Source organism: Balaenoptera acutorostrata, chromosome X (assembly GCF_949987535.1).
Source record: "Balaenoptera acutorostrata chromosome X, mBalAcu1.1, whole genome shotgun sequence".
Lineage (NCBI taxonomy): Eukaryota > Metazoa > Chordata > Mammalia > Artiodactyla > Balaenopteridae > Balaenoptera > Balaenoptera acutorostrata.
Genome location: NC_080085.1, coordinates 43005444 through 43021282, shown reverse-complemented (window position 1 = coordinate 43021282; position 15839 = coordinate 43005444). Strand labels below are relative to the sequence as shown.

General features: G+C 51.2%; 1 protein-coding gene across 1 annotated transcript; it reads left to right on the top strand.

The window, feature by feature from the left end:
• Positions 1 to 3854: 3854 nt before the first annotated feature.
• On the top strand, positions 3855 to 15671 carry SYP (synaptophysin). Its single transcript, XM_007182657.2, has 7 exons — positions 3855 to 3925; positions 5096 to 5161; positions 6339 to 6463; positions 9180 to 9375; positions 10090 to 10281; positions 11471 to 11801; positions 14045 to 15671. The coding sequence occupies exons 1-6, from the start codon at positions 3890 to 3892 to the stop codon at positions 11795 to 11797; spliced, it is 942 nt and encodes a 313-aa protein (XP_007182719.2). The 5' UTR covers positions 3855 to 3889; the 3' UTR covers positions 11798 to 11801; positions 14045 to 15671.
• Positions 15672 to 15839: the final 168 nt, after the last annotated feature.

The window sequence follows — 15839 nt, the reverse complement described above, 5'->3', positions numbered from 1 at the left end:
ATGGATGGAAAGGAAAGGATAAGGAAACCTCCAGGAGAGTCCTGCCAGTAGAAAGGCCTGGAGGTTAGAACTAGCCTGGCATGTGATGTATCTTAGGCAGAGGGGTCCTCTGACAGCATCAGGAAGGGAGGCTAAATTGGGATCACCCCCACCTCCCCCCTTCTGCTTGTGAAAAAAGAAATCTAGGACTTCCCTGGCGGTCCACTGGTTAAGACTCCATGCATCCACTGCAGGGGGCACCGTTAGATCCCTGGTCGGGGAACTAAGATCCCGCATGCCTCCCGGTGTGGCCAAAATAAATAAATAAATAAAGAGAAAAAGGAAATTTAAATTCATTTGTAAAAGACAGGGGTGACAGCAAAGGGCGAGGCTCCTAGCCTGGGGCAACCCACTCAGGGCTTACCTGGCTCTCCTGAGACCAGCTAACAGTACCCCACTCCCAGATCCCAGAGCTCCTCTCTGTTTCTTGCCCTACTTTTAGTCATTGCCCAACCGTTGGGGTCTCATTCATTCAGTGAAGGTTTATCGGGCATTTATTTTGTGCCAGGCACTGTTCTGGGTTTCCCTCAGCACAAATTGAGCTGGCTTAGACATGTGACGGGGGTTGTCCAAAGTGGTAGTCATCCCCACTCCAAAGGGATTGGAGGTAGTGTTAGAAGTGACACCGGATGTGGCCACCCCTGGGGAGGGTCTGACCTGGGGTCTCCTCCCAGCTCTCAGAGCAGGGGTTTCTCATTTGTCTAATTTGTGTCAATTGAACCAGGACTGAAATTTGAGGGAAGCCAAAATGGGAGACTAGGACTCAGAATATAGAATTGCACTAGGTCTGGAAACAAAGGCTTGGAGTGGTTGGGCTGGTGTATTGTGCGAAAGTAAGTCATGGACAGGGTAAAGAGAGTGAAGGGAGATTGTTGAAGGAGGAGGTGGGATAAGCCACCTGAGGGCAGATGATGCAGACCCTTGAATGCCAGGCCCCAACCCCTGGGATTTTTCCTGAAAGCAGTGGGGAGCCATGGGAGGGATTTGAGCAGGGTAGTGACATAGTTAACTTTGCATTTTAAATAGATGCTCTGACGGGTGTGCTGAAAACAGATGGGAGGAGGAAGAGACTGGAGATGCTAAATTTGGCAGGAACGATGGTCGCCTTAGCCAGGGGAGGTGGCAGAGGAGATGGTGAGAAGTGAGTAGATTCCAGAGATGCGTGGAAGGTAAAACGAACCATTTATTGGGCCCTGTGCTAAGTGCATTACAGTGATTATCTTGTTTAATCAGTGCAACAATCCTATAAGTACCATTTTAAATTATTTTACCTGTCCAAAGTCATACAGGAATAAATATTAGAGGTGAGATTCAAATTCAGGCAATTGAATGCCAAAACCCATGCTCTTCCCCCGAAAAGGCAATAACTGTGAAGTACCCATTACATATTCAATATTTGTGTGAATTTGAGTGTGAGTGTGTTTGTTTAAAAAACAAAAAAAACATAGGTATACATTCAGATGGTTCAAAGTTCAGAAGTACAAAGGGGTATAAAGTGAAAGTTTCCCTTCCCTCTGGAGGCAACCAATGTTATCAGATATCTTTTATATAGTTATAGGATGCTGTACTGATAAGTTAGCACAGTGGCTAAGAGTAACAGGTGCTGGAGCCAAACTTCCTGGGTTCAAATCCTAGTTCCACCACTTACCACCTGTTCAAATCTTAGTTCTACCACCTACCAACTGTGTGACCTTAGGAAAATTCCTTCAGCTCTCTGCACCTTAGTGTAGTCAGCTCTAAAATGAGGATAGTAGTAGTACCTGACTCATAGGGCTGTTGTGAGGATTAATTGATTGATTGAGTGATGGCTGCATTGGGTCTCCATTGCTGCACGCGGGCTTTCTCTAGTTGCGGAGAGCGGGGGCTACTCTTCGTTGCAGTGCGCAGGCTTTTCATTGTGGTGGCTTCTCTTGTTGAGGAGCACAGGCTCTAGGTGCGTGGGCTTCAGTAGTTGTGGCACGTGGGCTCAGTAGTTGTGGCTTATGGGCTCTAGAGAGCAGGCTCAGCAGTTGCGGCACATGGGCTTACTTGCTCCATGGCATGTGGGATCCCCGGACCAGGGATCAAACCCGTGTCCCCTGCTATGGCAGATGGATTCTTAACCACTCTGCCACCAGGGAAGTCCCTATTGTGAGGATTTAAATGAGTGATATATGGGAAGCTCACAGAACAGCCACAATTTAAAATGTTAGCTATTCTCTCTATAATTATGATATAATGCTTCCCTTCTCTTTGTACACAATTCCCACATAATTTGGTATCTTGCATTTCTTACTTAACTAAGTATCTTGGCTATCATTACATAGCTCCATATTATTAGTAATGACAGCTACATAGTAGTCCATTTTGCGGCTCTACCTGAGTTTTTTAAACAGGCCGCCAGTAATGAGCATTTGGGGAGTGTCCACACTTTATGAACAGTGCTGCAGTGTATTATCTTATACATACCTCTTTTAGCACATGTTTGAATCTCTCTGTAAGACAAATTCCTAGAAGTGTAAATGCTGAGCCACATATATGGACTTATTAGTTTGCTACATTTTGCCAAATTACCCTCTACAGAAGTTATACCAATTTAACTTCCACTGGCAATTTATGAGAATGCCTGTTTCTGGCCAACTGCTAATATTGAGCATTATCAAACTTTTTTATATTCACCACCCTCAAAGATGAAAAACAGTGTCTTAGTAGCTTTTTTTTTTTTTTTTTTTTTTTTACTATTTTTTTTTAACATCTTTATAGCTACTTTATTTATTTATTTATTTATTTTTGGCTGTGTTGGGTCTTCGGTTCGTGCGAGGGCTTTCTCCAGTTGCGGCAAGTGGGGGCCACTCTTCATCGCGGCGCGGGGACCGCTCTTCATCGCGGTGCGCGGGCCTTTCACTATCGCGGCCCCTCCCGCTGCGGGGCACAGGCTCCAGACGCGCAGGCTCAGTAGTTGTGGCTCACGGGCCCAGCCGCTCCGCGGCATGTGGGATCCTCCCAGACCAGGGCTCGAACCCGTGTCCCCTGCATTAGCAGGCAGATTCTCAACCACTGCGCCACCAGGGAAGCCCCTCTTAGTAGCTTTTATAGGCATTTCTTTTAGTATGAGTGAGGTTGAGCATCTTAAATTCCAGCTGTATTTATCCATTGGATTTTGCAACATGGCAATTGCCATTGACCTTGGTGGGCCTAGTTTTAGTAGCATGAAGGAGGCATAGTCCAATTAAGAGAGGACTGAGGAATAAACAGGATGCAAAAAGTTGAGAGTTGGAGTAGGCAACACTTTGACTAAGGAAGAGCGAAATAGGGGAAATGGTTGGAGGGGGAGGGTCTTGTTTTTTTTTTTTAAGTGCTTAAAATGCAGATGAGAAGAAACTCTCAAAACCCTGAACCATGTTTAAATTGCAGGGACTTTGGGCACTGCCAATAACTAGCTGGGCGACCTTGTACAAGTCGCTTAACCTCTCTGGGGACTAATTTTCCTCACCGGTAAAAATGGGGCCAATAGTCCCTACCACGTAGGGATGTTCTAAGGCTTAAGTAAGTGAACACATTCAACAGTTCAGCAAACGGCCTGGCAAATTGTCCTACTGTAGGACCCAACGGCCCACCTCCCCAGATCTCTCGCTGTGTTTTCAGAGATAACGATCTTCTGACAGCATTTTCACGGTTCCAGCCTCCGGACTGGAATGGCTGCCTGCGAGGTTTAGACACGGCCGCTGTGCGCAAGCGCGCGCGGCGAGCGAGGCGGGGGTGCGAGGGGCGGAGCTGCGGCCCCCTGGGCTGTTCCGACGATCGCGCACCGCCCCCGCCGCGCCCCGCGCCCGCCCTTGCTAGCAGGCGCCTCCCGCCCCCCGCATTGCTGATGCTGCTGCTGGCCGACATGGACGTGGTGAATCAGGTACGCGTTCCAGCACCGCGGACAGAGCCCGCCGCTGGCCGGCCTCCTCGCCGGGGTCGCAGCGAATCCGCCGACTCTACGAGGTGGTGGCCAGAATCCTAGCAGCGGACACCCGGTCCCCGGCGCTGGGGCTGGGGTCTGCGGCAGGCGAGGGGAGGAAAGGGGAGGTGGAGAAAAGAAGGAGTGCGCCCTTTGCCGCAGCGAGGGCCGTCCTCACTGCCGCAGCGGGGGCCGCCAGAAGCCAGTTCCTTACGGGCGACCGGGGAGGAAGAGGGGTCTTGGAGCTAGGGTATAGGCAAGGAGGGAGGGGAGGGGAGAGTGGAAGGAAGATGGGGGGTGCTGCAGATGAGCTAGGAAATAGACCGACAGAAGGCGTGGGGGCGGGGGTGAAGGGGAGGGCTGACACCTGCCCCTTCCAAACAGAGATGGTACCCTGGTAGACGACCACCTCTTCCCCCAGAGCAGACCAAGGGGGACGATCGGTTTCGCTTCTCCCAAACCCCTAGTCTCCCTTCCCCCAGCACATATGCAGTGAAGTCATGTCCTAGCCCTCCTCCACCTTAATCAAATCAGTCCAGACCCTCTCTGCCATCGAACTCCTCTTCACCACCTCAGAACCTCGCCCATCTCTAACCAGGACTAACCCCTCCCCATCCTCATCACCTCAGACACCCCACCACCGTCATCTGACTCACCTTTACCGCTGCAGACCCCTCCCCCACCCTAGCAAACCCGACTCCCTCCCTGTTATGACTCACCTTCACCATCCAAGACCCCTTCCCCCACCCTAATGAACCCCAACTCCTCCTCACTCTCTCCACCGGATCCCCTTCACCATCTGACTCACCTTTACCGTTTCAGACCTTCTCCCCTTCCCTAACTAGTCCTGACTCCATCCCCATCTTGCTCACCCCTGACCCCCTCTGCCATCTATCTCACCATCTCCCCAGACGTCCCCACCAGCCCTGAACCCCGGGGACCTTCTCTCAGAGACCCTGAGCTCACACCTTCCCCAAAGTGTCACTTTCTCCTTTTCACCGCCTCTCCAAACGTCACTCCCTCCCGGAGATCACATGCCTTATCCCCAGGGGTCATTGCCTGGTGGCCTTGTCCCTCACCTCCCTCTCCATACCCAACAACCCCACGCCTCCCCACCGTTTCTCTCCTCAGCTGGTGGCCGGGGGTCAGTTCCGGGTGGTCAAGGAGCCCCTCGGCTTTGTGAAGGTGCTGCAATGGGTGAGTGTGGTCTGGGCTGTGGGGAGAAAGAGGGAGGTAGTGGGGTCCGGAAGAGCAGGGATGGAGGAGGGATAAGGAGGGAGGGATGGATTGGGGGGGCAGAAGGGGGTGGGGGAATTGGGCTCCTGGGTGAAGTCCCAGGGGGCTGGGGCCAGAGAACAGATGGGCTGTGATGTGACGCCACATAAGGCCAAGGGTACCCCCATTCTGAAGTGGAAGATTGCGACGTCCTACTTCCTCTCCTGAGGTGAGAGAGGGGCAGGGGAGGTGGAGACTGAAGCTGGTTGCTGCAGGGAGAGACGAAAAGCCAGAGAAACCCAGAGACAGTGAAGGAGACAGAGAGAATGGGAGATCAGGAATGATGGAGACAGAGATGGAAATACCAGGAAAAAAGTGATATGGAGATGGGAGAGAAACAAACAGAAAGAGACAAAGAAAAGGGAGACAGAGAAAGATGCAGAGAGAACAGAGATGCAAAGAGAAACAGACACAGGAAGAGAGGAAGAGAAATGCGGTGGGGGAGAGAAAGAGACAGAGGGAGAAGAAGAGACCCTCCGGGAAAAGAGAAAAGGAGAAACTGATAAACAGAAAGAGAGGCAGGAGGGAGACAGAGAGAGCACCGTAGAGATAATGTCAGAGACAGAGCAGGGAGATAGAGACAGACAGACCAAGAAACAGAAAGACACACACACACACATTCAGAGAGAGAGAGAGAGAGAGAGAGAGAAGAATCAGAAAGAGACACACATAGATACTAGAGAGGCAGAGAGAGAAACAGATACAGAAAGACAGAGACATCTGAGAAAGACAAAGACACATTGAGAAACAGAGACAGAGAGATACCGAGGGAAACAGACACAGAGAACAACAGAGACAGGCAGAATACAGAGAGAGACAAAGACAGAGACAGAGAAATAGACTGAGACAGAATAAGGGGAATCAGAGCATTATTGAGAGGTAGAAACCAAGAGAGACACTGGGAGAAAGACTGGAAGAGATAGCCACACCCCTCTAATCAGCTTGTCCTTGGGCCTCGCTGAGCCCTGATTAGGGGGTGGGGGTGGGGACCAGTCCATCTGCTGCTGCCTATGCTGGGCCCCGATATGTCCAGAGGAGGGCAGCCCCATCCCACGTGCACACAGGCTCACCGTGGCCATCCCCATCCCTGCTGCCCAAGGTCTTTGCCATCTTCGCCTTTGCCACATGCGGCAGTTACAGTGGGGAGCTCCAGCTGAGTGTGGACTGTGCCAACAAGACCAAGAGTGACCTCAACATCGAGGTCGAATTCGAGTACCCCTTCAGGTGTGCCCCCACACTAGCCCACCCCTGGGATCCTGACAGACCTGGGATGGGGGTGGGGGTGGGACCGGCCAACACCTCCCCCCCAGCGGCTCCTGCCCAGCCCCCACCTCGGGAGACCACACCCACTCAGGTCACTGCACATGCACTGAGCACCTACCTTGTGCCTGGCACTGCTCTGGACATCTAGGACACGTGGTGACCAAGACAGGCATAGGCTGTTGCCCTCTGGCTGTGTTCTAGTGAAGAGGAGGGGCAGGAGACTGGCAATAAACAAGATTCAAATTTTTATATATATATATATGCACACATATATATATCCTTAAGGCAGTAGGTGCTCAATTAATGTTAGCCAATATTATTATTTAATTCCCATTCGTTCATCCCATACACATGTTTTGAGAACCTACTGTATGTCAGGTACTGCTGAAAGTGCTGGGGATATAACAGTGAACAAAACAGACCAAGCTCCCTATCCTCATGGAGCCGACATTATAACAAATAAACAAATGAATAAAGAGGATAATTGCAGATTGGGAGAAATCCAAGGAGGGCATCTTCATGCAGGGTTTTATGATAGAGAATAATGAGGGGGTGCTGCTTAGCCATGGGGAAGGATTAAGCCCAATTAAACAGTTATGCGAGTTATTGAGCTCATACCGTGTGTCGGGTGCTAGGTACACAAGAGTGAGCACAAGCAGGCAAGGTTGCTGCCCTCATGGAGAGGCTTACCTCCTAGGAATGGGAAGACAGAGACCCACAGACACAATTTCAATAGAGGCTCCTGAGGCTCCTCCACTACTAGGACAAATCACATAACTGCTCTGGGTCTCCATTTCTTCATCTGTAAAAGGGGATAATAATACCCACTTTACAGGGTTATGATAAATATTAAATGAATTAATACTTGTAAAATGCTTAGCACAGTGCCAGGCACACAATAAGTGCTCCATAAGTGTTTGTTAAAATAAGGAAAATAAATAGGTTTAAAGGATTCAGGAAAGAGACCAGGGATTGAGTTGGAAATTAGGGATTTTTGAGCACTAAGGGTAAATGTAGGCTCAGGGGATCACCCAGGGTGAGAGGCAAGACTGAAGAGAAGATAGCCCAGCACAGGCCCTGAGCAATAATCAAAAGAAAAGGGGGCACCAGGGAGGCGTGGTCTGAGAGGCTGGGGAAGGGGAGGATGACAACCAGGGATCCACCAGTTCACAGAAGCCAAGAGAGTTTGGGGAAGGAGTGGGAGTTGCAGCATGGGATACTGCTGAGAGCAGGCCCTTTAGGGATCTAGAAGACCAGAAAAATCTGTGGACCCCCCAACTCCTCCCATGTCTAGGACCTCGGGTCCTGAGGATCTGCCCTTCACCCACAAGCCTCCCAGGGTAAAAAAATCTTTGCCCTGTGTCCCCCTGACCAACCCTGCCACTGCCCCAATAATCCTCCCCAAAGACCCCTCATTCCCCCTAGAAACCCAGAAACTTAAACCCAGATCCAACTCCTAGCTCCATCATTTAGCAGCCATGCAGCCCTGTGCAAGTAACTTAGCCTTGCAGAGCCTCGCTTTGTTCATCTGTAAAACAGGTATAATAATGCCTGCTTTAGAGAATTGTGGGGGAGGGTCATTAAATGAAGCAATTATGTAAAATGCTTAGAGGTGATCAATAAGTGTAAGCCCTTCCCTTAGGGCCTTTGCTATACAAGGGCACTGGCACCATTTGGATCCTGCCCCCCAACCTGAGGCCAGAGCTCTGGGACTTCACCCTGCTCTTTCTCTCCACACACGTTCCTCCTTATGACCCCTCTTCCATCACACCATAGGAAAGGCCTTAGCCTCACATGCCTTCCCAGTCTGCAGCCGCCCCCCACCCCACACCTCACATACACGCATCCTGTTCCATCATCCCTTCTACCCTCCTGTCTTTCTATCTGTCTCCTCCTATTTTGTAGTCCCTGGGCTCTCCCCTGCTATGTACACATTTGTTTTTCTCTTGGGGACCTGAAGTGAGGTGGGGAGAAGAGTCAACATGACGTAGGGGGAAAAACACAGGGTTCAGATTCCAACTCTGTCATTCCTATACCAGCTGTGTGACTTTAGGCAAGTTCATGCGTTTCTCGGAGCCTCTGTTTCTGCCTCCATATACTTCATTTAATAAACATTTATTGAGCGCCTACTATGTGGCAGCACTGTTCCAGGCCTTAAGAGTACAACACTGAACAAAACAAAGGAAAAAGCCCTGCCCTCTTGTAGTTACAACAAAAATCAAGGAAAAAAGTAAAATACATGGTATGTCAGTTGGGGTATCACAGCTACAGAGAAAATGGAGCAAAGAAGGGGGCTAAGGAGTGCTGGGAGGGAATGGTTAGATTTAATTAAATAGATCAGGGAAGACCTCACTGAGAAGGTGACCAGTGGAGCAAAGCTTGAAGGAGAAGAGCATTCCAGTGCAAAAATCCTAGGGTGGGAGGGTGCCTGGTATGTTCTATGAATAACCAAGGGGCCAAAGTACCTAGGTTGGAGTGAGGGCTGAGTAATACCTATTTCACCGGCATGCTCTCAGCAATCAATGAAATGTGACTGGTACACCGTAGGTGCTCGTGAATGGTTATTTCCTCCTCTTCCTGGGACCTTGTCAGAATCTGGGGGGGACCCATGACTGGGCGGGGGGGAGGGGAGGGAGTTCTTAGGGCCTGGGCCACACCTGCCCACCTCTCTCCACAGGCTGTACCAAGTGTACTTTGAGGCACCCACCTGCCAAGGAGACCCTAAAAATATCTTCCTCGTGGGGGACTACTCCTCATCAGCTGAATTCTTTGTCACCGTGGCCGTATTTGCCTTCCTCTACTCCATGGGGGCTCTGGCTACCTACATCTTCCTGCAGAACAAGTACAGAGAGAACAACAAAGGGCCCATGCTGGTGAGCTCCCACAGCCATTCGTATGCATACAGGGGCCAGGGGACATGGAACCTTGGGGACACAGCCATGTTCAGAGGCCACGTCAAATCCCAGACAGGCCCACATGCAAGCGGCCCTGATAACAGCCGCACACATTACTGCTGCTGCTGCTATGAGCATCAGAGACACCGAATCAGAGTGACAGGGACACATCCACAGCCCACACAGAATCCCAGACACCTGGAAACTTGCCACCTCTCACAAAACCCTACAGTCTAGATGAAAGAAAGAAGCACACAGAGGTTCATTGTGACAGTCATGCTTGTCATCACACCACACAGACACACTGATTCCTACACAGCTGTACTCATACACCCTCATCCCAGACACAAAATGACACAAATTCCCACATTCAGGTAAAAGTGGAAAGACACACTACTTTCCACAGATTTGGCAACCATCTCACAGAATCCCCCCCACACACACCCACACCACATACCACAATCACACTCCCACACCCTCTGTCACATACACACACATGCACAGACAAGCCCAAGCTAGGAGGGCCACCTTCAAGTGAGTGTTGGGGGCTTCAAGAGCTGGAAAGGCAGGGGAGAGACAAGCCTCTTCTAGGAGAACCCCCTCCCAAGAAAGCCTGTGATCTGAGGAGGCCCCACAGCCCAGCATGAAGCAGCCCACTCACGGTGCCATCTCCCTCCCCCCTGCCCGGCCTAGGACTTTCTGGCCACGGCAGTGTTCGCCTTCATGTGGCTGGTTAGCTCGTCGGCCTGGGCCAAGGGGCTGTCAGATGTGAAGATGGCCACGGACCCAGAGAACATTATCAAGGGGATGCCTGTCTGCCACCAGACGGGGAATACATGCAAGGAGCTGAGGGACCCTGTGACCTCCGGCCTCAACACCTCGGTGGTAAGCCCTGGGAAGCTGGCTGGGCCAGCTGGGGAGGGTGGCTGGGAAACTTAGTCTGGCATGGGGAGTGGTGGAGAGAGAGAATGAGAGGAGAATTCAAAGGAAATCTAAGAGGGCTCCCTGGAGGAGGCATGCCAACAACAGAGCCTTGTAGGATGAGATAGCAATTGTAACCACTGTGACACCACAGACTGTCCCCAAAAGGGGAACGTGAGATCTTCTGTCCAGTTAGGTTTGGGAGACCTGGATCACAGGCTCAGCCTAGTCATGTAGAATCTCTGGCAACTCAGTAAGAACCCTCTTGGGACCTGTTTCCTTATATGCAAAATGAAAGAATAACTTGAAATGTTTCCCGTGTGGACGCCCCCTACTGGCCAGAGTCAGACTGAGCTCAAATCCGAGCTCTGCCACTTGCAAGCTCTACGACCTGAAACTAGTTACTCAGCCTCTCAGGCCTCAGTTTGAGCATATAAATTGAAAATAAGAGGTCCTGCTCCAAAGTTAAGTAGTGAACTAATAACATACAAAGTGCTTAGAAGAGGGCCTGGCACGTGGTAAGTAGTATACAAGTGTTACAGATCCTCAGATTCCAACTCTTTTTTTGGTCAATTGCTGGCTACGAGATCTAAGCCACTTAGCCTCTCTGCACCTCAGTTTCCTCAGCTGTAAAGTGGAAATATTACTTCCTGTCCCCAAATTGAATTACATTGTATATATTTATACAAATATATATATTTGTTTTAATATAAAAGCATATATTTATATACTTTATACATGGGTATTTATACATATATTTGTATATACATATGTATGTGTATATATGCATCCATTAGTGGTATATCTACATATTTAATAAAAATTTATGCTTAACATTTTACTATATATTACAAAATTAGGTTTACTATATTTTGTACGTGTATAAACGTGTATATAAACACATATATGTAATACTGATATATCTCAACATCCCCGGGAATCTGAATTCTAACACGCCCCACGCCCCCCTCCCCACCAAGGTGATTTTTGTGCACATTGACATTCATGCGCTGGGACTCGGAGGGTCGGGGTCTCAGAAACCACCACCCTCCGGGCGCCCGCGAATCCAAGCCCAACGCAAGCGGCCTCGATGTTCCCCGGGGCCGCCAGGGCAATGGGCGCAGGACGACAGCCGAGCTTTGTCTCCCCGCAGGTGTTTGGCTTCCTGAACCTGGTGCTCTGGGTCGGCAACCTATGGTTCGTGTTCAAGGAGACAGGCTGGGCCGCCCCATTCCTGCGCGCTCCTCCCGGCGCCCCCGAGAAGCAACCGGCGCCCGGGGATGCCTACGGCGAGGCAGGCTACGGGCAGGGCCCCGGCGGGTACGGGCCCCAGGACTCCTACGGGCCCCAGGGCGGCTATCAGCCTGACTACGGGCAGCCCGCCGGTGGCGGTGGCGGTGGCTACGGGCCTCAGGGCGACTACGGGCAGCAAGGCTATGGCCCTCAGGGTGCGCCCACCTCCTTCTCCAATCAGATGTAGTCTGGTGAGTGACAGACAGGCGGGGCGGCCAAGGAGGGTTCATGAAAGGAGATGGGCGGGTTAGTGAACCAATAGGAGTAGGACACTGGCCGGACAGGTAAGGATGGGAATTTGAAGGAGCCAATAGAGAGGCGGAGCTACGTGCTAAGGGCGGAAAAACTAGCCAATGGTGGAGAGCAGAAGAGTGGTGTTTGAAAATGGGCAGAATGAAGAGCCAATGGGAGAGAGGTAGAAGTGCTGCTCTGAGAGAAGGGAGGGGAGAGAGAAGTGGGCAGAGCAACCAATGAAAGGAGGGAATAACAGGAGGACTTGCGTAGTTGGAAATCCGCTGGGCGCAGGAGCCATGGAGGGAAGAAGAAGTGGGTCTTAGCCAATACGTTATGATAAGGCCAACAGATGATGAGGGTAAACGGGCTTGGATCATGAAGGTCAGACAAGATCACTAATCCGAAGGAGGTGACAGATCTGCCACCTCTCCACAACCCTGGAGGCGAGGGAGGTGGTGTGGAATTTCAAAGAAGGAAAGGGCCGGGGCGGAGCGGGGCGGGGTGGGGGGGCGCATTGGAAAGTCTTGCCGGCCTTCTTGTTGGGCCTCAAAAGAGAAGCGAGATTTCCCTCAAATGTGAGGGGGGAAGATGGGGAGTAGAGGCAGGCTGATGGCGTTAGAGGGGAAAGGCAAGGAGGTGGCAACACATGGGTGGAGGTAGCTTCTGGCACTTGGCCAGGATGGAAAGGGCAGGGAGCAGTTTATCAGGCATCCCATATCTAATTCATTAAAAATTCCTGTTGGCTCTACCTTCAAAATATATCCATAATCTTCCCACTGTCCCCCTGGACCTCTTCACTGGTTTCCACCCCCATTCCCATTATATTCTGCTCATGGCGTGGGGAACGATCCTGTTAAATCCTAAATCACACCACGACCCTCCTGTGTTCAGAGCTCAGAGCTCTACTGGGGCTCCCATCTCACTCAGATTCAAAGCCAAAGCCAAAGCTATGGCCCACGAGACCCTACACAATCTAGCCCCACCCCTCACTTCTCTGACCTCTCACCTCCAACCACTCCCCCGCACTCTGTTCCAGCCACACTGGCCACCTCCATGTGCCAGGCACAACAGTCCAACTTCACAGTCTTGGTACTTGCTTTCCCCCTGGAGTTTCACACCCACACACACTGATAACCTTACCTGGCCAACTCCTTACAAGTCCCTTTTCTTACCTCTCCCTGTGCTTTTCTTTATCACAGTCTGTAATTATTAGTTTATATGTTTATTGACTGTCTCTTCTACTAGACTAGGGGATGTGACCATGACTAATTCACGCTACAGACACATCACCTAGAGCACTACTAATGTTAAGAAACATTTGTTGAGGAAATAAAAGAAACAACATAGCATGAGACATTTTACTATCATTTTACTCTTCTCTGCTTAAAATCTTCACTTGATTTATACCTTATCCAGAGTCAAAGCTGAAGTCCTCACAGCCTTGTCTACAAGCTCCTACGTGACCCCATTACCTACCTCTCGGACATTACCTCCTACCACTCTCACTTGCTCACTCCATTGAAGCCCCACTGATCTCCTTGCTGTTCCTCAAACACACTAGATGTGGTCCCACCCCAGGGCCTTTGCACTGGCTGTGCTCCCTACCCGGAATGCTCTTCTCTCCAGTTATCTGCATGGCTCATTCCCTCACCTCCTTAAGTCTTTATTCCAATGTCACTTCTTCAATGAGGTCTTCTCTGACTACCTACTTACTACAGCAACCTTTCTTCCCCTACTGTCACTCCTAATCCCCCTCGCCCCAGTCTACTTTTTGTTTTTCCATTTCACTTATTATCACCTTATGTCCTACTAGATAACTTATTTATACATCATGGTAATTGTTTAAAGTCTTTCTCCCCTGCTACAATGTAAGCTCCACGAAGATAAGGATCTTTGCTCTGCTCAATATAGTTTACCACCAATGAGGAGAACAGTACCCGTTAACAGACTTTTTTGGGTTGGGGGAAGGGGAAACCATAATTTCTTTGGTACCTAATCTAGTGGAGGCAAGGTATATCTTCCCAGCAGGGGCAGCTGGGATGAAGCTGACCCCAAGACTATAAGTGAAGGAAGAAGGAAGGAAGAAAGGGCATGGCAGATAGAGGGTGAAGCCAGGGCAGAGGCATAGCAGCCCAGCCCTTCCCTAAAGGCACCACCTGTGTCTGGACCCCCTCTCCTTTTGTATCTTTTGTCTCCACAGGTCAGTGCAGCCCGGGAGGACCCCGTTGGTAGGCAAGAGCTCAGGAGAAGGACTGCCCCCCATTCCCATCCCTACACTCCAGGTCTCCACCCCTCAAACCAGGAGACCCTTAACTGTCTTTGCTGTTTATATATATATATATTATATATAAATATCTATTTATCTGTCTGAGCCCTGCCCCCACTCCACTCCCCTTATGCATTAGGGACCCGATCTTGCATGGGCCCCTCTCTTACCCCTACCCCTTCCCCTTCATCCTTTGGCCCCTCTCTGTTCCCTGGCCCTGTGCCCTGAGGTTGGGGGGCTCTGTAAGGGGGACAGGGAGGAGACAGAAGACTGTGTGGGGAGGGTGGGTGTGAGTTCAGACTCTCTCCCCTCTCTCCCTCCCCTCCTCCCCAACTCGGGCCTTGATTCCTCTAGCAATGCCTGAACAGGGGCCATTAGGGAAAATTCAACCCTGAAGAGAGGAGAAAGGCAGAGACTGGGGAAGCTTGGGACCCAAGGTGGTCTTGAAGAGGACCTCTGGAGTGGACGGGGCTAGTAAGCAGAGGGGTTGGGTTCCAGACATCCTGGATCTGGAGTCTGAAGAAGAAGGGTGCCCTACAGCATTCTAGAATGGGGCTTAGAAGGAGGCTGAGGGTGTAGTCCTAGAAGGGGTGGAGCTTTGAGTGAGGCAGCGGGTGGGCCCACAGTGGGCAGGGGTTGGAGTAGGACAGGGTTCTACGGAAGGAGTGTGACTTGGGACCTGGACACTGGGTTTGGAAAAACGCTAAGGGCGTGGTTCTAGAAGGGGTGGGGCTTGAAGCAGGCAGTGGGTGAGGCCCCAGAGTGGGCAGGCCTTGGATTGGGACCAGAATCTATGGAAGGGGTGTGGCTTGGAACACTCGAGAGACTGAGTTTGATTCTAAAGGGGGCCGACCTTGGGCAAGGCAAGAAGTGGAGTTCTGGAATGGGCCAAACTTGGAGTGAGGTCGTGGTCCGGGTTCTAGACAGTTCGGGGCTTAGAGTGGGGCGTGCATGGTGGTTTCTGAAGGAGCAGCCCCGCCCCCGCAAAGGAGCAGTGAAGAAAATATGTTTTAAAGTGGGTGGGCTTGGCAGTGGGGAGGGCGAGGTGAGAGGCTTGGTCAGGAGCTGAGGGATGGGTTTTGTTAGGGGTAGGGGGGAATATCCCTGGCCAAGGCTGAGGACTGAGGTGGCCTGGGAAGAGATGAGAGATAAGACTTGGAGGTTAAGGGGTGGGATCCAGAGAGAGGCACCCCCCACACCCTTGCCAACCCCGAGATGGGACAGCTAGGCAATCAGAGGACAGAGCCAAAGGGTCTGTGAGGCCGACCTACCCTTCTCCCCCCACCCCCCGGCCTCCTCCCTCCCTCCACACCCCCATCCGTCCCGGAGTGGTTGGAGGCCCGGTCTGGAGCCCCTATCCTGCACCCTCTGCTGTGTCTGTGACGTCGGTAGTGCCTGTGCTTGTGTGTTGCCATTTTGTCTGGCTGTGGCCCCTCCCTCTCCCCTCCAGACCCCCACCCTTTCCCGTGCCCTTCGGTATTGTTTGAAGACTCCATCCCCGAGGAGGAACAAATATGATTAATTCTTCTCCCCTAAATAAACTCCTCAACCACCTAGTCCACATGGCTCTTACTTCTCAGTGTGTCTTTTTGGAGGGGGGAGAGAAAGATGGGGAAGAGGAGGCGAGAGGAAGCTCCGCCTCCGACCTGCTGGACACCGTTCGAGTCATCCCACCATTTTCGGCCCCTCCAACAGTGTCTTGCCGAGCCCTGTCCTCTGTGAAGCCTCG

What these genes read in the sequence shown, in the direction of transcription:
- SYP (XM_007182657.2), top strand. Translation starts at nt 3,890, where the DNA reads ATGCTGCTGCTGGCCGACATGGACGTGGTGAATCAG. An exon ending in TTGTGAAGGTGCTGCAATGG is followed by an intron (nt 5,162 to 6,338) that starts GTGAGTGTGGTC and finishes CTGCTGCCCAAG; the next exon opens with GTCTTTGCCATCTTCGCCTT. An exon ending in ACAACAAAGGGCCCATGCTG is followed by an intron (nt 9,376 to 10,089) that starts GTGAGCTCCCAC and finishes TGCCCGGCCTAG; the next exon opens with GACTTTCTGGCCACGGCAGT.